At 38.4% G+C, this 23,395-nt stretch overlaps 1 protein-coding gene across 13 annotated transcripts in view; it reads left to right on the top strand.

Annotated features, from left to right (window-relative positions):
- Nucleotides 1-19,430, top strand: part of magi2a (membrane associated guanylate kinase, WW and PDZ domain containing 2a) — a 237,516-nt gene extending 218,086 nt beyond the window's left edge. For 9 of the 13 annotated variants that reach the window (XM_016673027.1, XM_016673026.1, XM_016673024.1 and 6 more), the window contains 7 exons: nt 1,251-1,508; nt 3,147-3,332; nt 4,149-4,365; nt 5,706-5,910; nt 7,229-7,381; nt 12,937-13,075; nt 18,225-19,430. In XM_016673027.1, the coding sequence (XP_016528513.1) occupies nt 1,251-1,508; nt 3,147-3,332; nt 4,149-4,365; nt 5,706-5,910; nt 7,229-7,381; nt 12,937-13,075; nt 18,225-18,817 (1,751 nt within the window). In that variant the 3' untranslated portion in view covers nt 18,818-19,430. Of the gene's footprint in view, nt 1-1,250; nt 1,509-3,146; nt 3,333-4,148; nt 4,366-5,705; nt 5,911-7,228; nt 7,382-12,936; nt 13,076-13,293; nt 13,405-18,224 lie in introns of all 13 variants that reach the window. The other 4 variants (XM_016673036.1, XM_016673031.1, XM_016673034.1 and 1 more) reach the window with 3 other exon arrangements.
- The last annotated feature ends 3,965 nt before the right edge of the window (nt 19,431-23,395 follow it).

The following is a 23,395-nucleotide window of genomic DNA, read 5'->3' as shown; positions in this document are numbered from 1 at the left end:
CGTCCTTTTAAATAAAAAAGCCTAAATCACACTTCCGCCCTAAAACAAACACTTCTCTCTGATTCCTAAAACCTCTTTAGCTCCGAGTCTGAGTCGGCCGTTCCTCCTCCGATCTCATCTTCAACACCTTCCCACAAACACGCACGCGCTCTTCTCACCAGCTCAACCCGTCCCACTCCGCTCGCCCTCTCTGCCAATCTCTTCCCACCAAAAGCTGCCGTCTCACTCATGCCTGACCTCTTCTCTGACCCCAACTTCCAATCTAATCGTCTGACTCCCACCGGCACTTTACCAAGTGTCAGACTTTGCTCTCTGCACCCGGCCTCCACCCACCACTCCAGATTTTGCACATTTTTGGCCATTATTTTCCTTTTCATGAGAATGCTTTGAACACTGGTTGGGAAAAGAAGGCGATTCAACATGTGGGTGGTGTTTACGACTGGAAAAGTCTTGATGAAATTCATTCTGTCCATTACTTGCAACATAATAGCTAAATTTTCTGGTGTAGAACAAACGGCTTTCAAAGCCTGATGGCCATTAGGAGACTCTGATAAAGAACTAAAAAATGTTTTTAAATATAGAAATGCAGGTTCTTACCAATATGATTTTAAACCTGCTTGTTGAAAATTATGTGGGGTTTTTTGTTTTGTTTTGTTTTTGCATCATTTTCCATCCCACAGGAAAAAAAGATCCATCCTCTTTTTGCTACATTTATCTTTTTATTTTATTTATTTATTTCAAACAGGATTTTTAAAAACAAGAAAAAAATTAGTAGGAGCAGAAACAAAAAGCAGAAAGGCCTCTTTAGGCTGTAAAGTTTGCAGACCTCTTCTCTAGCTGGCTGTAACTTCGTTGAGACTTTCTGAGCTTTATTTTTAAAAACTATTTTTGTTTATCTCTGTATGTAGTGCAGGGCTGAAATGATTAATCGGATTAATCATGTGGCATAGTGTTAGCTTCACCTGTTTTCATTTTCTTATGTATTTCTAATATTGTATGAAATAAGCCTAAGTGGTTCAATGAAAAATTAGTTTTTAAAAAAATAATTATTAGTTTCAGCACAACTGGTGAACAGAAAGAATTTACAAATAAAAATTTACTTTTCTGAAACAGACTGGATTAGTGTGTCTGAACATCAGATTTCAAGTAATTTTATTTATTACAAAGGGAATTTACGTTATTGAAGTATCTTCTTGTCATGGATTGTGATTAATCATTAAACAGATTAAGATCTCTACCGCCCCCTGCAGGTGAGTCGTGTCCAGAAAACAGCCGCAGTCCGGGCTCCGCCTCCACGCAGCACAGCTCGCCTCACAGCGACTACACGTACGCAAACAGCACCAGCCAGACTGCCAACAGCGGCCCGGGCAACGCCTCCGCTGCGTCAGACGGGACGTCCGCCGCCAACACAAAGCCGAGCGACGTCACAATCAGCAGGAAGGAGAGCGAAGGCTTCGGCTTCGTCATCATCAGCTCGCTCAACCGGCCTGAAACGACTGCAACCAACAGTGAGTTCTGATTTAACTTCCCGGAGTTCCCAACCCTTGAAATATGAAATACTGAAGTTCACTAAAATTTAAAGCAAATATTTCAGCACTGGGTGAGCTTTAGATTTTAAACTGCTGAAATAAACTGGAAGGAATCAAAGGACCCAAGAAAATAACAGCATTTGGCTAAAATCCACAGAAATATCTTTTCTTTTTTTGTTGGACTACCTTTAGGAAACAATTTAATCTATGAATGCAGAGCGCATGTCCTCTGTTCCTTTAGCTCCTTCCTTGTTGAGCTAAAATGATTAATCGCAGACTTAAATACAAATACAGGCTCAAACTCCTCATGTGGGATGAAACGATTAATCTTGTTGAACTGATGAAATCATAGTCAACTAATTTAGCAATCAATCCTTAACTGAAGCATACAGACTCACACTCACATATGTGACATGAAATGATTAATTGTGTCGAATTGATTATTGAAATAATCTTTGACTAGTTTAGTAATTGATTAATCGTTAACTGGAGTATACACCCTCAGGCATAAGATGATTAATCGGATGAATTTTGTTGAATCAATTAATCGTTAACTAGAGTAGACAGACTCAGACTTCTCGATTCATGAAACGATTAACCATACTGAAGTGGTTATTAAAGTCATAATCAACTAATTTACCTCGATTAATTGCTAACTGGAGTATACAGTATACAGACTCAGGTATGAAGTGATTAATCAGATTAATTGTATTGAATCGATTATTGAAATAATCACCAACTAATTTAGCAATCTTTTAATCGTTAACTGGTGTATTCAGACTTTTTAAAAGGCCATTTTCAGAAAGAACAACACAGTCAGAGCAGTAATTAACGAAAACATACACATTCTGCATTTAAAATAAAATAAAACAATGTTTTTAAATATGTTTTACCCACATCTTCTAAAATGGATGTTTTAGCATCCAATTATTAATTAATTGGCAAATGCAAAAATTAGTTAATTAGTTTACCATAGACCAAGAGTTCTCTAAACAAATTTTCTGTTATTGCATTGTAGACATTAAAATGTTTATTTTTTTATTTTAAAAAAATCAATGTAATTTTTTTTTATTTGCATCGTTTAATGTATTTCTAATGTTGTATAAGATTTACTGAAAAGGTTAAATGAAAAATCTGCATAATTTTTCTATCCGATTAATCAACTAATGGTCCGAATAATCGACAGAATAATGGATTACAAAAATAATTGTTGGTTGCAGCCGTACTTTCTTGGAGTTTTTGGTTTGTCCAGGATCCATTCTGCTGTAAAGTCGTGGTAAATTTTTGTATTTCATATTGTAAAATGTGCCTAGAGGTTGGAGAACTTCAGGAATTTGGTTCCGGCTGAATAAAAGTGAAGCAGGTCTCTGTCTCGCTCATCAATAATCCAAACCCTCCCACCGCATGTCAGTCACACACATCTTCACCCCGCTGCTGCGAGCATCAGCGCTTCGCCCACATGCATGAAAATATCCTGGATTTCTTACGTAAGCTTGCAGTGAAAGGCAAAATGAGCGAGGCAGAGACACGCTCACTCATTCAGGCGGTGAGGTTTCTGCAGGCAGAGACGGGAGCAGTCCTTTCGAGTACACACTCACCTGCATCCGAACCCAACAGCTGTGCCCCATAAAATCGGCCGGATCATCGAGGGCAGCCCGGCTGACCGCAGCGGGAAGCTGAAGGTGGGAGACCGGATCCTGGCGGTCAATGGCCAGTCCATCGTCAGCATGCCGCACGCCGACATCGTCAAGCTGATCAAGGACGCCGGCCTGAGTGTCACTCTGAGGATCATCCCACAGGAAGGTCAGAAAACATCAACGCACATTCAGGAAATGTTCTCCCGTAAAGAACTGTTTGCTGTCTTTTAATGTTATGCTAAATTCACATTTTGTATTTTTTTCGACTTCCGTTTGGGTCTCGACTGTTTCTAAAAGCAACCCAACTGCTTAAAATAACCACCCAGCTTTTTTTTTTTTAAGGCAATAAGTTCATATTTTTTGGTGCCTGGAAAATGACCCATTCCAAAACCTTCCAAATGTCAGTTAACAAATCAGAGAAGCCTAGCCCGTTACCTAGCAACCACAATAAAGTTCTCCCCGTTACCTAGCAACCAAAACAGAACTCTAGCACGTTTGATCAGCTGGTTTTACCACTGTATGCGCTGTACAATGGCTGCTGGAAAAGACAACCGTTTTATTGTTAATTGAAACCACTTGCTGCTTTCTTGTTGGTTGTACAGGAGGCTCCAGTTGTGCTTTTCAATAATGTATGATTGTATAATTGCGCATCTGTTTGCTGCCATTTTCACATGCGAGTGTAAACCTCGAGTTGTGGGTCGTAGCCAGCAACAGCTTGTTTGGATTTAAAGTGACAGGACGTATTAACAGATGAAGTTTTTTTATTATTTGTAAAACCAAAAAACAAAGTACAATTTCACAAGATACTCAACATTTTACTGCACTTGTAAGACTTCAGAGTTCTCCTAACATTACAACTTTATTCTCGTGTTACTATGACTTTATCCTGATAATTTTATTTATTTTTTATTTTTTTAGCCTGGCTTTGATACGCTGTCATATATTGTAGTATTTTCTCCAATTTTCTTTTTTTTATTCGCAGAGCTCAGCAACCCTCCGTCAGCGACGGCCTCAGAGAAGCAGAGCCCCATGGCTCAACAGCGCAGCCCAAAGGTCCAGCCCAACGCTGCAGCCTCCCAGTCCAACCAAGCACCAGTAGAATCTCACCCATCTGCTGCTCAGCCCAACCCAGCTCCCCATCACAGCCCTGTGACCCAACTTCCTGTTCCTCCTCCTCAGACCTACACCCACGACAGCAGGTAGAAAAATATTCCAGATTGTAAAACATTTTTTAATGGATAATTCTAAGCTGGGCTTCTATGAATACAGTTGAAACCAGATATTTTTCCGATATGAAAGATGTTTTAAGCTGTATGATTGGGTCAGATGTTGTTGGTGTCTTTCCACATGCTTAAGGCTGAAACGATTAATCATGATTAATTGATTCTTGAAATAATCCTCGACTAATTTAGTAATCAATTAATGGTTAACGTTAGTATACAGACTCTGAAAAACGGCAAATTGCTGCAAGATCAACATTCTCAGAGCAGTAATTAAGTCAAAATTGTACCGAAATTTATACTACTTGCATTTAAGATAAAAAAAAAATCCCTTGTCTGGATCTATGTTTTACAAAAAACTTCTGAAGTGGTACAGTTTAGCTTCACCTGTAATATTCTGTAAAATATTTGTTTCTTTGAATATTTTAGTCATTTCTAATGTATGAAAAAGGCTTAACTGACAAATATGCAGAATGTGATGATTTTTATTCAATTAATCGATTAATCATCAGAGAAATGAATAGAATAATTGATAACTAACATTATTTGCAGTCCTAATCAAGCATCTTAAGTTGGTTTTCTGGAATTTTGGCCCATTCCTCTGTATGGCCCATTGTAATTAGGACACATATTTTCTTTTGGACTTTATTTTTGCACTGTACCCTCACCTATTCACAGACTAACATATACGTGGACACAATGCTACTTGACATGCTTTTGGTTGGTGTTTGGAAAGCAGCCAGTGCAGGCAAACATTTATGTTCCTTGTCACCAACTGGCTTTTCCTCCAAGACTGGAAATAAGGAAGACTCAAGAAATTGGCTTCTGCTGTAATGCTGAAACAGTTTCTGCTATTTATATTGAAGTATAGCTGGTCATAAGGGGAATGTCAAGTATTCAGTGTGTATGTAAATATCTGGTTTCATACAGTGTATGTGAGCATTGGATTCAAATGCAGATATTTTATCTTTCCTTATGCTGTTCTATATATTTTCTCTTTTTTGCCATTTTAAATGTCGCCTTCACTCTCCATCACACTCTGTCTTTTGCTTTTTAACATCACTTTACTTTTAGAGACTACTAAATCATTTATGGTGGATGTATTGCTTCTTTAAAAAGATGGGTTAAATATTTAACCAAGAACTACAAAGTCCTAAACCGTCACTGTCATTGATATATTTTTATTAACATTTCATGGGATTTTTGCTGGGGGAAAACACTTAATTTCCTGAATCCAGGCTTTTTTTTTCTGGTTTCCGTCAGAAATAAGCACTATCTATTTCCTCAGAGGTCTGCCTTCAGTCTGGGGTGTCTGTTAGTTACAGATCTGAGGTGAAGGCCAGACAAGACGTTAAACCAGACATCAGACAACCTCCTTTCACGGATTACCGGCAGCCACCGGTGGATTACCGGCACCCTCCTGTGGCGGACTACAGGCAGCCGCCCACGCTGGACTACAGACATCCGCCGCTGCTGGACTACAGGCCGTTCGCCATCCCAGACTACAGGATGCCTCCGGTTCAGGTAAGAAGGCAAAGACGGTTTTTTCTTCTCCCATATACTGGATTTATGATTGCCTTGTTCCAGACAATCACCACTTAAAGATCAGTTTATTAATGTTTATTTTTTGCATTTGTAATGAAAACCCCTGTTGATTATCATTAATTAGGACATTAAAGATTATTCTGTCAATTAATAATTTTAAATAATTGTCATATTCTGTCATTTAACCATTAAGCCTTTTTATACGATAAAGGAAATACTTTAAAAGACACAACTAAACAAATAATTCAGTTAATTTTTAAATGAGGAAATATATTTGCATAGAATGCAATAACAAATCATTCCTTTAATATATGTCTTATAATTTGTTGCAAAGAATGCATCTAACAATTGTAGTTATTGATTAATCGAATATTCTGACGATTAATCGTTTAAACCGATCTAGCAGATCAGAAAATGGGATGTTTAAATTGTTGACTGTGTCTTCTATGACTTTGTATTTTTGTGTTTTTATGGTTTAAAGCTCTTCAAAAATGGCTTGTTGCTGAAATGAGTGATACAAATAAATCTGATTAATTTATTTATTGATCTACAGCAAGAAATACTTTTAACATCAGCATAAAGGCTCAGTTTTTTTCTGTTTGGTTTAACATTAGTACAGTGTAGGGCTTTATCTCGTGCCTAATTTATGTATTAACCAATTTATATTTGGATTGCAAAATGTGCTTAATAGTTTTAACAGAATTTGAACCCATTTTGGGTAGAGCAGATTTTATTCACAAGTTTTGGGGCTGAAGCGATTAATCATGGTGAATCGGTTATTGAAATAATCGGCATTTAGTAATCGATTAATCGTTAACTGAGATACAGACTCAAAAAAGGCATTTTTCAGAGCACTGAGCACAAAACTGTACAAAACATATTTACATTTTGCTTTTAAGATAAAAAATGCTTTTGCCTGTGAATATGTTTTAGTCAAATCTCTTCAAATAAGGCATAGCTTTTGCTCCATGTTGTTCAAATTCACTAAAAGAATGCTATCTTGCTGCATTTTAGGCAATTAAATGTTTTCTTGGAACAGTTTTTCTTCTTTCAATGTATTTTAATATTGTATGAAAAAACTTGAGTGATTAAATCTGTAGAACTGCTTAACCGATTAATCACCAGAACAATCGATTAATCGTTGCCTGCATCCCTACAGGTTTTAATTGTTTCCTAACATTTTCTCATCTGTCATTCTCAAATTCCTCAGAGTATTTCTGTCTGTTTCATCACATTTATAAACAAACACAGAACTAAATCAACTAAATCCACCGTGTGTGACGGGGGCTCGTTTCAGCTTTCGCAGGACTTTGACTATTTCACAGTGGAGCTGGAAAAAAGCGTGAAGGGCTTCGGTTTCAGCATCCGAGGAGGGCGGGAGTACAAGATGGACCTGTTTGTCCTGCGGCTGGCGGAGGACGGACCGGCCATCCGCAACGGGAGGATGAGGGTAAGCTTGATGATTTTTTATTTTATTTTATTATTTATTATTATTATTATTCGAGTCGTTTGTCAAAGCTGTAACTCCCTCTTTAAAGGTTAAGCTGCTTTCTATCCATCTGGATTACATGGCGGTCACTCAGAGTAATTGTGCGATGCTATCAAAGCTGCTGCAGCAACTTTTCTCATGTCATATTAAAACCTCCGGATTTTTCTCCTCCCATGTTTCTAAAACTCATCTCTCCGCTACATGTGATCATACTTAGCTCAGCTTATGAGTTTCCAAAGTACCTCACTTCAAGAAAACACAAAATCTTACCAAGTATTTTTGGTCTAGTTTCTAGTGCAAATATCTTGGTATCCTTGAAGTAAGACAAAACTAACTTTCCATTGTACAGCGCATGCAGCGGTTACACTTGCTGGGTTGCTAGGTAACGGGGCTGGGCTTGGCTGGGGTTGCTAGGTAACGGCGTAGTGCCTGTGGAATGTAGCACCAAAAACATGAACTTATTGAGGTTTTTTTAGTGATTGGGTTGTTTTTTATTTTCAGTAAGAAATAGAAATTTGTTTTAAGTAAATAATTCCTTAATATTGATAAGTACTAGCTGTAAGTAGGCCTGTCGCGATAAACGATAAATCAATTAATCGCACAATAAATTAAACCTATCAACCTCATTTTAATTATCGGCTTTATCGTCTCTTCCTGCCTTTTTTCTTTCCGTTGATGACACTGAATGAAAAATGCTCAACTCCGGTGTTCTCCGCTGGCCCTCCCTTCCTATTTCCTTAGTGTAATGTCCAGCGCACACGACACGAGTTGTCGGCCCATTTTCAAAACCTGAGACACATTAGGCGACAGAAATCCTGGGTATAACGGTTCTATCGGGTTCGTTGTGCCATGTGGTGTCCAGCCACATGAGCACAAAATAATGGCTACAAGTCCAGTTAACTAATTTTAAAATCAGACATTAATCAATGCTTTACTAGAATCTACCTGTGATCCATGTGGCTAGAGTCAGCGTAAAGTCCTGACTGAATGAAAATCATTATAACCTATTTATGTCACGTTAACGAAGAACAGCTGAAAACTTACTGGGTTTATCAACTGCGGTAGCAATTTGGCTCCAACTCCTCCCCTGGTCATTTCTATATTCTTTGCACGAAACGTTGAATAAATATTAATGTTGTTTCCACATATCATCTCCGATGTCCGCTGGACTTCGGGTTGCACCGTGTCAGCTGTTTGGGATTCCCCTCCCTAATTTCCCCTCAGAAAGCAGGAGGTGAATCTGGCTTTCTGATTGGCTACCTGTCACATTCAACGTTAAGCTCCCAGTTGTGGAAAACCCTTGATTTAGATCGGAGCGGCCACGACGATGTACCGTAACACACCACACATTGTAGGATGATTGGTTACGAAATCACCAACGATAATCTTAGATCGGCCAACGATCTAAGATTATCGTGAGGGGAAAATAGGGCCAAAAAAACCCTGTGTAGTGTGAACTACTGCGTCAGGTAGTCGGATGTGCCCATCTTCTCTATATAAATCTAGTGATTACTGAAGGCCAATATAGTATACAGACTTCATAATCTGCACTCTTTTGGTTGAATGCAGTATTTATTTCCACTTTGGCTTTATGTTGTTTAGTTTTTATTCAAGTACGTTTTTTGTTAATGGAGTCTGAGAGTCCATTTTATTTTTGTTTTTGGTTGTTTTGTTTATTTAGTTAATCAGTTCCAGTGTTATGTGTTCTTTTGAAAATAAAGTGTATCTATGGCAGGAAATCACATGCATTATTAGTCATTTCCATTAAATCAGTGTCAAAAGGTCTTTAAACAGTATTATTGTTTATCGCAATAATTTTTTAGACAATCGCTCAGCAAAATTTATCGTGACAGGCCTAACTGTAAGTGAAATAAGTGGCTTTCCCATTTTATAAGTGAAAATTTCTTGTTCTACTGGCAGATTATTTCACTTATTTCACCTTTTTTTATCAATATGAAGAAATTATTTACTTAAACTTTTATATCTTGCTGAAAAGTTACTTGTACCTTTTATCTTTTTTCCAGTGTACTAAGATATTTTCACTAGAAACTAGAGCAAAAGTAATTAAGATTTTGTGATTTTGCAGTGTTGAAAGTAGCACTGAGTTTACAATGCCAGAAAAAACCCTAAGAAAAAAACAGCTGTTATATTGACTTATCAGGCTCCATCTTCAGTTTGGACATTTTCTGACTTACTGCGACTGAAATACATTAAAACTTCGTCTGCAGCTTTTTCTCCATCTGTCAACCAGCTCAAGCCTCTGGTCTCTGCTTCCTTTTCTTGTATGTTTTACAACTTTTACACTTTGGGCTGATGGCCCCGGTATGATCTACATTGCTTATCTGTAATGAACCTGTCAGAGATAATGTGTGCAAAATGCCCCCAGGGGAGGCATTACTCTCCTTCCTGGATGCTGCAGTCAACACAGTCCAGCGAGCCTGGAGGGAGGGAGGTAGGCTAGCGGAGAGGGAGGAATCCCTTTGGGGAGCTACTTAAAGTCAGCTCACAAGCTGCTGTGAAATATGATTATATGGGAATATGCACTGCATTGAGCAAGAGTCTGGAGTTGTCTTGAAAAATACCTAAAAAAGTGGCAGTTTAGCACCAATCTGGGGAAATGCATCCATTCATCGTCTTCAAGATGAAGACTTGAACAGCTTAGGATAGGTTTATTATACATAATATGTTCATTACATTTTTGCACAAAACCAGAATGAAATGATTTAGGGTCTCTTGTCACTTTAAATCCAAATAAGCTGCTGCTAGCCACGCCCCCAACTCAACATTGACACTCAGATGCGCAATTGTACAACCATACAACTTTGAAAAGCAAAAGTGGAGTCTCCTGCACAACCAACAAGAATGCAGCAAGTGGTTTCTGGATGGCAAGTCAACAACAAAACACTTGTCAGCGCATAGAGTGCTAAAAACCAGCTGTCCAAATGTCCTGGAGCTCTGATGGGGTTGCTAGGTAACGGGACTGGGGTTGCTAGGTAACGGCAACCTGTGGAATATGACACCAAAAAACATCTGGGTGTTTTTTCTTTTTTTGTTTGCTTTTAAGCCCTTGGGATGTTTTTAGAAGCAGCAGACCCAAATGGAAGTACAAAAACATGCAAAATGTGAATTTTGCACAATAGGCCGTCATTTTGTTTTAACTTTCGTTTATCATTATTGCATGTTTTTTATTTATTAATAATGGGTCACTGTGGTTCACCCACAGTGAGCCTACAAATGGTTTTTATTAATTTTTAAACTCTCAGTGACTTTTTTCTTCGTCTGCAGCTTTTTCTCTGTCAACCAACTCAACCCTCTGCTCTCTGCTTCCTTTTCATGTATGTTTTACAACTTTTACGCTTTGGGCCATCAGCCTAAAGCGTAAAAGTTAAAGGAAAACTGCTTATTGTATGTTTTCCTCCATCTGCACTGTCTGGTTTCTGTGTTTTCTTTCCTGGTCTTGAATTTCTTTAGTTTGGTTCATGTTGTGTTGCTTTTTGACGTCTTCTAGGCTTCTTCCCGTTGTCATGCAGTGTCTTTATAAGTTAATTCCTGATTTTTATAAGTTGAGCAGTAATCAGAGTTGGCTGCTGCAGCTTTTCTAAAACAAGCAGTTTATCACTTTTAATTCCTGATTCAGCAAGAAGAGCAATTACTTGTTCATATCGGGAAAGGTTGTTTTGGATGGCGTTTCCTCTTAATAAGCAACATTCAATTTTGTATTTACTCTGGTTAATTTTGCCTGAAACAAAACAAACTTGTTTGGGTGTAAACATCTTTTGGTCGCTCTGGTAAATTAAAAGTAAGTATTTATCATTTTTGAGTAATTTTCTGTTCACATTAAGTTGAAAACATTACTTGTAGTGATTTAAAACACACTGAGGAAATCATATTATTCTAAAAACTCCGATCTCTAGAGAGGAAACAACCACTGGTAAAATTTGTGCAGATTTTATTACTATTTTAAGACATAATAAAACTCTCTCAATTTTCAAGACACGTCATCTAGGATCAGCATTAGCCTTCTCTTTATTTAACTTGTTTTTCCCCCTTTCACAAAGATGAAAATTGAGATTGCTCTGCTGTTTGGAGGTCAGGATTAATGAGTAAATCGTCCTGCCTTCCTCCCCTTCCCGCCTCACTCCAGACCACCGTAATGGTACCTAATATCCCCCCTCCCTCCTTTGAACCAATTCCCCTCCTGACTTTTAAATTGCTCCGAACATTACGGGATGAGATCTCCATTTGTTAGCATAATTGTGCTTCACGTTTTGTCCTGTTCCCAATGAATCCCCCCATTAGTCATCCTCAGAGCTGAGAAGTGTCAAGTGCATCAGGGACTGGGCCAGAACTTATATTCATTGGAAGATGATCAAAATGCTGCAGCTTCTGTCGCCAAGTATTTTACCCGTCTCTGCAACTTTTCTTGTTTTAAAGAGCAAAATAATAGCAAGGTAAAGTACTGTCTGCTTGTTTCCCTCCATCTGCACCGTCTTGTTTCTGTGTTTTGTTTCCAATAATCCAAGAGCTGCTGGGATTCACCAGGTTACATTTCTTTCTTTATATCCCAACTTTGAACCAGATTTTACCAAAACATTGTCTTTCACCAGATCAAATCCATTATTTCCTAAAACTTTATTCAATTCAGACTATATATATTGTCATTTGCTGGACGATAAATTGTCCCAGATGTTATTGCAATAAGCAATAATATTGTTGTTTTGAGACCATTTTCAAGTGACATAATGCAAGAATGCACTCTCAAAGATCAAACTTTAAGTTCTAATTAACATTTTAATACTGGAACTGGAAGACATTTTAAATATCCAAAATAAACAAAACAAAAACAACAAATAAAATGAATTTTGAAGTAAACAAAATTGTCCTTCAAAAAAAAAAAGGCGAGTTGAGACCAAAACACAAGACTGGAGGAAAACGACAAATCATGCAAATGGAAATTATTGAGCTCATCTTAATTTATCATCCAATTAATTTACGTCCAAATTCACACAATTTCAATTGTTTTCTTTGTTTTTTCGGTTTAATCTTTTATACAATTTACTGTTTATTCTCCACTGCAGATTTCTGTTTCCACTTGGTCAAAAGACCTAAAACAAAACAAATTTGCTGTTTGCTTAACTTGTACCATTTCTCTAATATTGATGGTGAGGAAAGGGTTAGTGTTTAAATGCTAACCTTTTATATTGTTAAAAGTTTGGAGAAGTAGAAGCTGTTTTGAGCCAAAATTTGTCCCATTTTCCTCACAGTTTGGGATATTTTAGGAGGTAAAATATTTCCACTCTGCTTTGTTTAGTCCCTGGCTTCTGTAGGGAAACTTTCTTACTCCCTGTGAGATATTTCTAAGAAACTACAACAATACTTTCAAAGCACAGTTCACATCTCCCACAACAACCAATTAGCCGGCTAACACATTAAATAAAGAGCGCTCTCCTCGCCCGAGATGTTTTCCTCTCTCCAGCTGATTTTTACAGCTCCTTTTCTTTTCGTGTGACATCCAGGTCGGAGACCAAATCATTGAGATCAATGGAGAGAGCACCAGAGACATGACCCACGCCAGGGCCATCGAGCTCATCAAGGCCGGGGGCAGACGGGTCCGTCTCCTCCTGAAGAGGGGGACGGGCCAGGTCCCAGAGTACGGTGAGTACCTGGAGGACATCTGCATCGTCTCTCTCTTTTTAACACTTCAACTGTATGATCTTACCTACTGATAAAATACTCTGGCATGCATTTATATCCATAATAATCTGTCTTTTGTATTCTTTAATCTCAATAATAACTGCTTCCTTTTCTGTCTTGACTAACACTAGCTTATTTTCTGTCCATTTCAGTGATCTATCACTAATTGATTGGTCTAGGTTGTTACTTCCCCTTCTATAGGAATGGTATCTTCCAGTCTCTCCATGTGCATGAAAAGTGACAAGCATGGCTCCCCCTATTTCTTCCTAATGGGCCACTCTAAAGACACGGTTTGTTACCATACCAATGTTTTCTCTTCACTTAACCCTGCCTTTCTGTGTTGTTCTGTTGTGTGTTGTTGGTTTTTGTCGTTTTAACCTGATTTTAAAACACAATTCTGCCTCAGAACTAGGGGCTGAAACGATTAATCGTGATTAATCACCAACTGATTTAGCAGTCAATGAATCATTAACAGGAGTACACAGGCTCTAAAAGCTATTTGGTGAAAGAACAACACACTGAAAGCAGTAATTAATCCAAAACTGTACAAAAATATATAAATTGTGCTTTTAAAATATAAAAAAAACCTTTGTAAGTATGTTCTACTCAAAACTCCTCATGAGGCATCGTTTTAGCGTCACCTGGGAAAAAATAATGTATCTAGCACTTTTTCTATCTAATTATAAATTGGATAGTTAATCCAAAAATAAACACATCAGCTCTAAAGTGTATTGGAGAAACTTAAGATTTTCATTTCTTGATGTCAAGCGTTCATTGTTGTTGCATTTCAGGCAATAAAATGTTTATTTTCTTCATTAAAAAGGGAATTGAATTGTTTATTTACGTCTATTAATGTATTTTTATTATTGTACAAATAGTCTAAAGTGAAAAATCTACAAAATATTCACATTTTTTAATCTGATTAATCGATTAATCGTTTGAATAATCTACACCTGAAATAATTAACCTAAAAACATGCCAAAATGTTTTATTTCTGCTTTTGATGTAATCAAGAACGTTCCAGGTGGGTGTAAAAATCTGTGAATGCAACTGGCCTCATTACTGAAACATGAATCAGCCTCCAACAGCTTAAAAAACCCAATCTGGACACAACTGTTCAGCTTAAATCAGCTGGAGATGAATGTTAAATATCATGGTGGATTATTTACAAAGTAAAATCAACGAACAGCTTGAACCAAGCCTCTGAAGGAACTTTTTTTTTAAAAACATTGCCAGTAATTAGGATTCCCTACTGACTCCTGTGGCTTCATCATCCGTGTAATACTCACTTTTTCTTTCCAAACAAAGGTCATGAGTTTGTTTTTTTATATTTTAAACAAGATATTTCAGAACAAAATTTATTTTTTGGTACAGATGTGGACTTTACAGCTTATTTTGAGGTCAAATCTTTTGGAAATCCCTTCTTTATCCATTTTAAACCCAGTTTGGATCAATGTCCAGTTAAAACTACCAATTATGTCCAAGTTTCAACAGTTGAACCCGGAACCATCAAGATTTAAGATGATCATAAACTGGAAGCTGCTGGGACACCATTATTATAACGACCCACCTTAAAACCAGTCTGACCACAACCTGAGAGAAACCTGGACAAAATTCTGACCTAAAACTCACATTAAAACTGGTTTTAGGTTAAATTTAACAGGTTGACGTTAAACTTCTGGGCCAGCTTTACCCGGCTGAAAACTGGTAGATTAATCTGAAAAACCTGGTCATTTCCATGGAAGCCAACCCATTTCAATGAACTCTACTAATGACAGAACTGGTTGGTTGTCACAGCAAAGGGAGAAATAACACAGAAAAACCAGTACACAACAACTCAAAACCACTCTTTCTCGCTCTCTGTGTCAGCTAAGCTACACGCAGAATCGTTGCCATAGCAACCGACAACAACGCCAATATATGTCTCAGGATTCAACACCAAAAAAAAAAAAAAACACTCAAGCATTTCCCAAACAAAGAATAGAACATTCAGTATTATATTTTTAGGTCTGATGTTTATTTTATGATTATTAATACGTGATCGCTGTGGTAGAGTAGCTACTGCTGCTATTAGCTAAGCTAATGCAGTGGTGGTTGATTAGCTAATTTAAACACCTGCTCTACTGATGATCTGTCGGAGGTGTTTAGGTTGCCTTTTTTATTTTTTAGCTGAACCAAAACACACAGAGTTACACAGCACGTCTACATGTTACGTTTGTCATAGTCAGGCTAGCATAAATGAAATGCTTCCCTCTTTTACACTATATTTTTCTTAACTAAAATTTTTTTCTGACCTTATCTAGTTGTCATAGTGTTGTCAATTAGTAACAAATCACTGTGTCCCTTTATCTTTAATATATCAAGTTAAGACTTAGCGCATTACTTTAACAACTTAACAGCTAAAACCAATGCTAGTCATCGTTAGCGAGTAGCTTTTTGGATTTTGCTCAAGGCGTTCATATTTTAACCTGTACAGATGATTCAGATTTTGAGCAAATCATATACCCACTTGTTTTCAAACTGCTATAATCTGAAAATGTCCGCAGCCAGAGAAGAAAAATGACTTTCTCACACCTCTGTTTGGATTTACATTGTGTTTAATGACACATCTTGTGGGAAAAAATGTCTTTAACTACACACACTTGCTCCATTTGGCCGGAGCTCAGACGTAAACAGCATGTGGGCATTAATCAAAAAAGCCGGAGTCTGGATCTGCAGAGATTTCATGGCTGCTGCAGGTGGATTTGTGTAAAAGCAGTAAAAAGATTTTAAACAGGCCGTTATTTAAATGCATGCACCTGCAGGTCCTTTCAGCACCTGCTTCCCTCCAGTTCAAGTTTCCTTCCCACCAGCCTCATTGCGAATCTTAATATACAGAGCAGGGAATTGGGGCAGCAATGTTTTTGTTTGCTGCTGTAACATTCAGTGAATTTGGGTCAGACTCAGAAAATTAAGAGTAAATTCTGTAAATATTTTCTACCTGTAGGCACATTTCCGTCCTCTTGACTTGAGTTGGAATAATCAGGGTGAAATTATTACAGACATAATTTTCTTACAATGGAAGATGTTAAGTACAACACAAAGTATTTGTCTTTTTATAACCAACTTTTAAAAATAAGTAGACCCATATTTATCCAGACTTTAATTAATCTTGGCTAAATATAGAAAGCATTTGGAAAGAATGTGACCCAAATCCTGTACTTTATAACTGAAAAAACGTGTCACAGTAACAAAGTTTGATGGCTTGTCCAAGAAATTATTGCAATAAACGATAATATTTCAGGCGATTTTCAACTAAGTCAAGTCAAAGTTTATATTTGTAGCACATTTACAAGAGCTGACCTAAGTAGTTAAGCTTGTTGAAAAATAAGACAATTGTGAAATTGGCCGAAAATACAACAAAACTAATATAAATAGAAACTAAAACGTACTTAATTTCAACTGCAGCAATTTCCCCCTCAAAAAAAGGAAAGAAAAATTGAATCAATGTTTTATCTCCCCACCTCTTTTTTTATCTGGAAGACATTTTAAATATCTATAATAAAACACAACCAAAAACAATGAAGAAAAATTAGATAAAAACCCACAAAACTGAAACATTAATGGATGCAAACTTGCACTTCAAAAAATATTAGTTATCAGAATTAAAGTTGCTTATTAGACTTAAAACAGAGAATACATTTTGTCCAATGGAGCCCAAAATAATCGGAAAACAAGATACTTTAAATTGCTTGATTTTAGTTTTACTTTTAATTTATTGGCCCGTAAAAACTTTTGACTTGACGATTTTGGTCTGGACTCCTCTGCTCTAGATGAATCTTAACGCCATGTTCTTTTGTCTTTCCCATTTTGGATTTTGGCTAAGAGAATTAGTCATGTTTACAGGAAAACAGGAAGCTATGGATGACTAATTTAAAGTTCAAATGAGAACAAAAATTTAAAAGATTATGTATAAAAGCCAGAAAGCCTCCAGTTTTCATCCAAAGTAGAACAGAAACAGTTTTAATGCAGCATTTTGTGGTTTTTTAAAAAGTCCCTCTACCTCTTATGCCTGAGCTGACAGTAGAAATTACCGTATCATTTAGTATTTATTAATTTATCCTGCAAACACCTAACTTTCTGTGGTGTTACTGATGCGGTTTTGTTGTAACTGAGTCTCTTAGTGCTGGTGCAGCGAGCTGCAGATTCCTGCCCCCTGCCTGCGCCGCTGGAAATGACTGATGGCCGAGGGACCGAGGCTTAGTGGTGCAGAAACAGGAGCTAACAGTCTGTGAGAGCGAGGAGTTGCTCCTTTTTCTTCTTCTTCTGGAGAAAAGCTCCGTGGATTCACGCCGAGCGGGGCGTACTCAGACCTTAGATGGTTTCCATCCTGCCCGAAACGCCGCCCTGTTGGGCCCGTCGTCCATTTCATTAAACCTGGATTCGATTTTCCGCCAAGCTTTTAGATTGTCCTCGGCCTTAAAGAGAGCTATGGGAGGCAGATTGATGTTTTCTGAAAGTAGAGCTGCTCTCCTACGCGTGTGGCTGTAGGAGCCAGAGCCGCTTTAGTCTTGATACTTACAGATACTGACATCAATCAGTCAGTTTTAGAAACTGACTGATTGATGTTATTATATAGTCTGATAAGACATGTTAAATTATATTCAATTAGTTTCTGAATCCATCAAAATTCAAACCCAGACATGATTTTACCACATTTTAGCTCAAATTATGTGATTGTTTTGTACATTTTTCTGTCTTTAAGCAAAACTCATATTTTTCACGTTTTCGTTCTTCCATTCGGGTCTCAACTGATTTTAAAAACGGCACACGAGCTTCAAGCCTCCCACCAAACCCCAGTTTCTGGCAATAAGTTGGTGTTTTTCAACCATTTCAATTATTTCTGGAACAATTTATCGTCCAGTAAAATTTATTGTGACAGTCCTAAGTGTACTTGCCTTACTACGCCATTATCTTGAGTTGAAAATGGTCTCAAAACAACAATATTAACAATATTAATATAATGTATCGTCCAGTTCTGCTCTCTGCAGTGTGTTTTGTTGTGCTGTGGTGTTCTGGGTGTGTGCTTGAGTTTATTTTTGGTTTCTGACTGCATGTCTTCTTGTTCCAGACAACGCCGCCCCATGGGATGGTCGCCCTTCAGCCTCCCCAAGCCTGTCGGAAGTAGGCCCTCCCACTGACAGCCTCTCCATGCCAACGCCTTCATCTCATTTGGCCCCGGCCCCCGACCCTCCTCATCTGCCTCCTCTAGACGCCGCCCGGGACACCAGCAGGACGGAGCGTTCCAAGAGCCCCCAGAAAGCCGAGCTGCTGCTGAACAGAGACGCCATGAGTCAGGGGAGGAGAATCGCCAAAAGCAACGGTGGCAGGTCCACCCATAAGGGACACAGGCTGCAGCAGCAGCAGCAGCAGCAGCAGCACACTACTGAAGGAGACGGGGACAAGGAGGGACAAGGCGGGGAGTCCAAACCTGTGAGGAGCACCAGAGGACGGTCCAAGGAGAGGACTCACTCTCCCGGCGGCTCTAAGATCCCACACACTAACGGGAACAGCAGGGAAAGCGCAGAGCGAAGGGGCAAGAGCTCCAGCAGCGCCACCGGAGCGGGGAGGAAGGCCACGGTCTCGCCCGGTCCGTGGAAGATCCCTGGATCGGACAAGCTGCCCAGCACGCTGCGCGCAGGCGCGTCCACGCTCAGCAGATAACGCCGCAGCAGCAGCAGCAGCAGCAGCAGCAGCAGCGTCCACGTTTGTCTGGACTGAACCACCACCTCCACATCCCCAAACACGAAGCGGGGCGGGCTTATCTGGACCACGACTTTTAAAACTTTTATTTATACTACTGTACTTTAAATTATTCTGAAGCATTATGTTACACCCACCACCTTAAGAACTGGAAAGTCATCCACTTTAAGAAAGAGCAATCAGTAGCAGAGCGAGAACTTTCTGAAACCTCTGAACTCCCGAGCAGAGCTGGACAGAAAGCAGGCTGGGATTTTTTATATATAAATATATTTACTGTTCAAATTGTAGTCTATTTTATGAAGAGGAATGTTGAAAGGTGACCTATTATACTTCCTTGAACCGGTTAGGATAGGTTTATGGTTTATACAAAACATGTTTATTACATTTTTTTGCACAAAATCATTCTTAAATGATGAGATTTTAGTCAGTTCTCCTTTCAGTATCAGCTGTTTTCGGGGCTCTGCCACTTTAAAGCCAATCCACGACCCAGACTCAGCATTTACACTCACACATGAAAATGGCTGCAGATGTGCAATTATACAAAGGTATGTCTTTGAAAAGCAGAAGTGGAGCCTCCTGCGCAACCAACAGGAATGCAGAAAGTGGTTTCTGCATGGTAAGTCAACAACAAAACATTTGTCTTTTCCAGCCGAGTAGGTTTGTCTGCAGACGAAGTAGGCGTTTCCAAAGGAAGGCGTTTCTCAAGAGGCACACTTGACTGGACCAAATTAACGCCATTCAAGCTAGCTTACATCTCTGGCATCAGACTTTCATTTATTTTAGTTTCATGAGCTTTTTGTTGTAACTTGGAGGTATCTGAATGTCTTATAGTTACACTTTAAGCACTTACGACAAACATTGTGTTAGCCAGTTTGATATTGGTGGCGTCTGTCTAACTTCTCCTCCTGCCTCTCTTTCCAGAGAGCATCCAGGTACATTTCAAAACAAGAGCATCAACATAAATCACAGGGTTTTAATAACAGTAGCAATTTTCCTGAGATGTTTAGCAGTAGGAGGCACTAAATGTTGAACAAAATCCATTTTGGTTACTGAAATGATGTGAAAACGGACATAAGGTGTTAAAAACACTGAAAAACTGTTACTTTGAGTGGCATTGAGACAAATGAATTGTACCCTTAGCTTTTTATGCCATATTTTTAAAGCAACCACCAAATGTGATTTTTGTAAGTGTCTGAAAGGTTTTTGCTCTTTAGAAACGCCCACTTTCAGTCTGCAGATTAACCCTATCTTTTCCAGCAGCCATTGTACAGCGTATACAGCAGTAAAAATTAGCTGACCAAATGTGCTGGAGCTCCACTTGGGTTGCTAGGTGACGACAGAACTCTGCTGGGGTTGCTAGGTAATGAGCTGGGCTTCTCTGGGGTTACTAGGTGAAATAACTCATTTTCCAGACAAAATTCATTAATTTGTCAAAAAATTGCTTTTTTAAGCGTTTGGTCTGTTTTCAGAAGCAGTAGAAACCCAAATAGAAGTAGAAAGTTAGCAAAAAAAAAATCCAAAGAAGTATGATGGGTCCCCTTTGTAAGAAGGTTTGTCTGCTTTCTGAGGCGTGAATGAATCAAAACGTGACAGCAGAGAAGAAATCCACTCATCAGCCGAGCTTTGCCTTAACAGAGACCGCTCTCAACTAATCCATCACATGATTAAAAGATACTATATAAAAAATATTAAACAGTTTGTAAATAAGACCATCTTCATAGTGAAGAATCTTATCAGAAAACCGATGAGAGTTCAAGCAAAGCAACTTGGGGTTTCCTCTGCGATCGTCTGTTTCTGTTCTGTACGATTGTCTCGTTTATCCATATTTATCGTCATTCTTGTGCTTAAGAAGAAAAAACAACAATGTGTGACGACGGTGTCCGTTCAAACGCTGAGAGATGAATGACGGTGACAGAGAGGCGTGCCTTAGACTGACTAAGAGTCTGGCTGCTATAAAAACACCAACTTCACAGAAATTTATTAGAAACTGTATTTTTTAAATGTGATAAATAATGAAGTATATAATTTATTCCACAAGTATAATTATGAGCCCATTAGTTGGGGTCTTTTGTTTGAGCAAGTGGTTCACTTTGGGTCATCTCTGATTTTTGAATAAAGTCTAACACGATTATTTTCAATTAAAAAAAAAAAACACTTAGTGGTGTAACCAAATGTCAGCACCTTTCAACTTGATTAGTAAGCCTGTTAGTGAATTTACTGCCAGGCGTTGGGGCCCTTAATTTGTATCGGATGTTGCTGAGGCTTCATGATTGTTGCACTGTGTGATGTGAGGAGAGGAAAATCTGTGCCAAAGCTCATTTTAAGCCGACTTTTTGTTTTCGGAGGATTTTTTTTAAGCTATCAGTTCTGGTCAGATGTTTACGTTCCTAATGGGCATGAATTGTAGTAATATTAGAAATCCATTATTTATTTTAAATGTTCAACATTCATGGATTCACCTTTTGTTTTATTATTTTTTTCCTGTGGAACGTAAACCTTAATTTGCCTTTAAGTGTTTATTTGTTGATAAATTTTCACACTTGATAGTCCGGTGTACTCGGTTAGATTTAGGACCAAAATTACAACATTTGTTACATTTTCAGCTGGTGCAGTTTGCTTTCACACTGCATTGTTTCAAACAAATCAAACCATTTGAAAAAACTGTTCCCCTCCTCACCTGTGGGGGCGCTGCACCAAGAACCACCAAAAGAAATTACACAAAAACCTCTGAAGACTTTTTAGGGTCACATTTTAGTGTTTGTAGCATTTCACATTTGTCTTTGGTAGAAGATTACAAGCAATTTCTCTTGCTAGCGCTAGATACGCATGTTTGTTTTGGTTGTAATTACCCAGAATGCCCTGATTTTGAAGCGGTTTCCAGTCCACTTGCATTTGAAATGCACCAGAGTTCACTTCAACCAAGCCAAAGCCTAGGTTTTTATGTGAACGAGAGTTCACTTTTTTGATCCACATCAATTTCTCAATAATTTCCCATTATGCAGATCCTAAATTTCACTCATAATGGTCTTAAAAAGTCTTCAATTTGAGTTGGTTAAACATGCAGATACCCTGTTTATGCCCATAATGAGTGTATGTAAACTTCTGACCAGAAGAGTCTTTGGACACACGGTGAATTGCAGATAAAACTGTGTTAGCAACAGAGGGTGGGAGTGACATGCTCCAGATAACCCGGGTCAGGATCTAATCTTGGACTGCTGCAACAGGAGGAGAGCAAGAAGTCCATTCCTGCACACCTGCAGACTCCGGTGCCAAGACGAGCTCAGCAGTTTTAATTCACGTTAACAAGAAAAAGTTTGAGGACAAAGTTTTCAAAGAAGAAAAGAACAAAAATTTGACCAAACCCATAGAGAAATAAAATATAAGAAAACCTTAAAAAGTATAAATAAAATGTAAAATACCAAAACAGAAAATTGCATTATTGATTTAGACTTTGCAATTTGTTTTTTGGGGGGGGGGTTTTTCCCCATGTTTTAACTAGGGCTGGACAATAAATAACAATACCCATGATCAATATCAATAGATAACACATCTGATAGACTATTTACAGAACTGTGATCCAGAACCGCACAGCATTCTGGGAAATGTAGTCAGAGGAGAACGGCTTTAGCTGCTAGCAACTCACTCATTCTCTGGTTGCCTGGCAACAACCTGTTGAGTAACTTGCGCAGCAGCAGTTTCATGTCTCATAACTGCGTAAAAATAAAAATTGGGGTGAAGTAAAATCTGCGGATAAAACAGGAAAGTTCTCGTCACCAGTTTGGCAGTTTTTAAGATATTCAAAATAAAAAAAATCCGATCAATAATTATCGATATTTGTTGATATGAAATGCTTATATCGTCCAGCCCTAGTTCCTTTGTGAATCAAATGAGTGCAGCTCAGAAGAAAAGCACACTATCCTCTTTTCTGTTTTACTTTTTAGGCTTTCCTTTGTTGATGTTTTGACAGTAAATAACTCGAAGCATAAACCCACTTTTTTAAGCAAATTGTTTTTTGGGGGGTTAAAAATTCTTGTTTTATCATCTTTACCTGGTAATTTCCCCCCCGAGAAAGCCAGCATTAAAGTTTCCTTCCTCTGCTCGGCTAAAGGAAGCGCTCAGAGCTTTTAAAAGAGCAAAGGGAGACGGGGACTCATTATGTTTGCCTCCGTAATTACACAAGGACTAAGCTGACTGATTGTAAAACAGAATCCAGCACAGAGGAGGAGGAGGAGAAAATCATCAGCTCGGCTCTTCGGCCTCGACCTAAACGTTGTGCGGGAATGTTTTTTCTCTCATGAAATCACTTGAGTTTGACACAGAAGCTGAAACTTTTGCACAAGTCGCTGCTTTCCTTCTCCGTGGAGCCAAACTGAGCAGAAGTCGGAGGACGTTTCGTTTGATGACGCGTTTCCCCCACAGCACCCGAGCAGCTCTGTATCACTGTGTGGTGTGTTAGCAGAACCCTGAACAAATATCTATGTAGAAGTGTAACTATTGATGGTCACAGAGACTGTAAGAAGTGAGCAACTATTTTTATTA

This window comes from Poecilia formosa, unplaced genomic scaffold (assembly GCF_000485575.1).
Source record: "Poecilia formosa unplaced genomic scaffold, Poecilia_formosa-5.1.2 Scaffold69, whole genome shotgun sequence".
Lineage (NCBI taxonomy): Eukaryota > Metazoa > Chordata > Actinopteri > Cyprinodontiformes > Poeciliidae > Poecilia > Poecilia formosa.
This window is presented reverse-complemented; position numbering and strand designations above follow the sequence as displayed.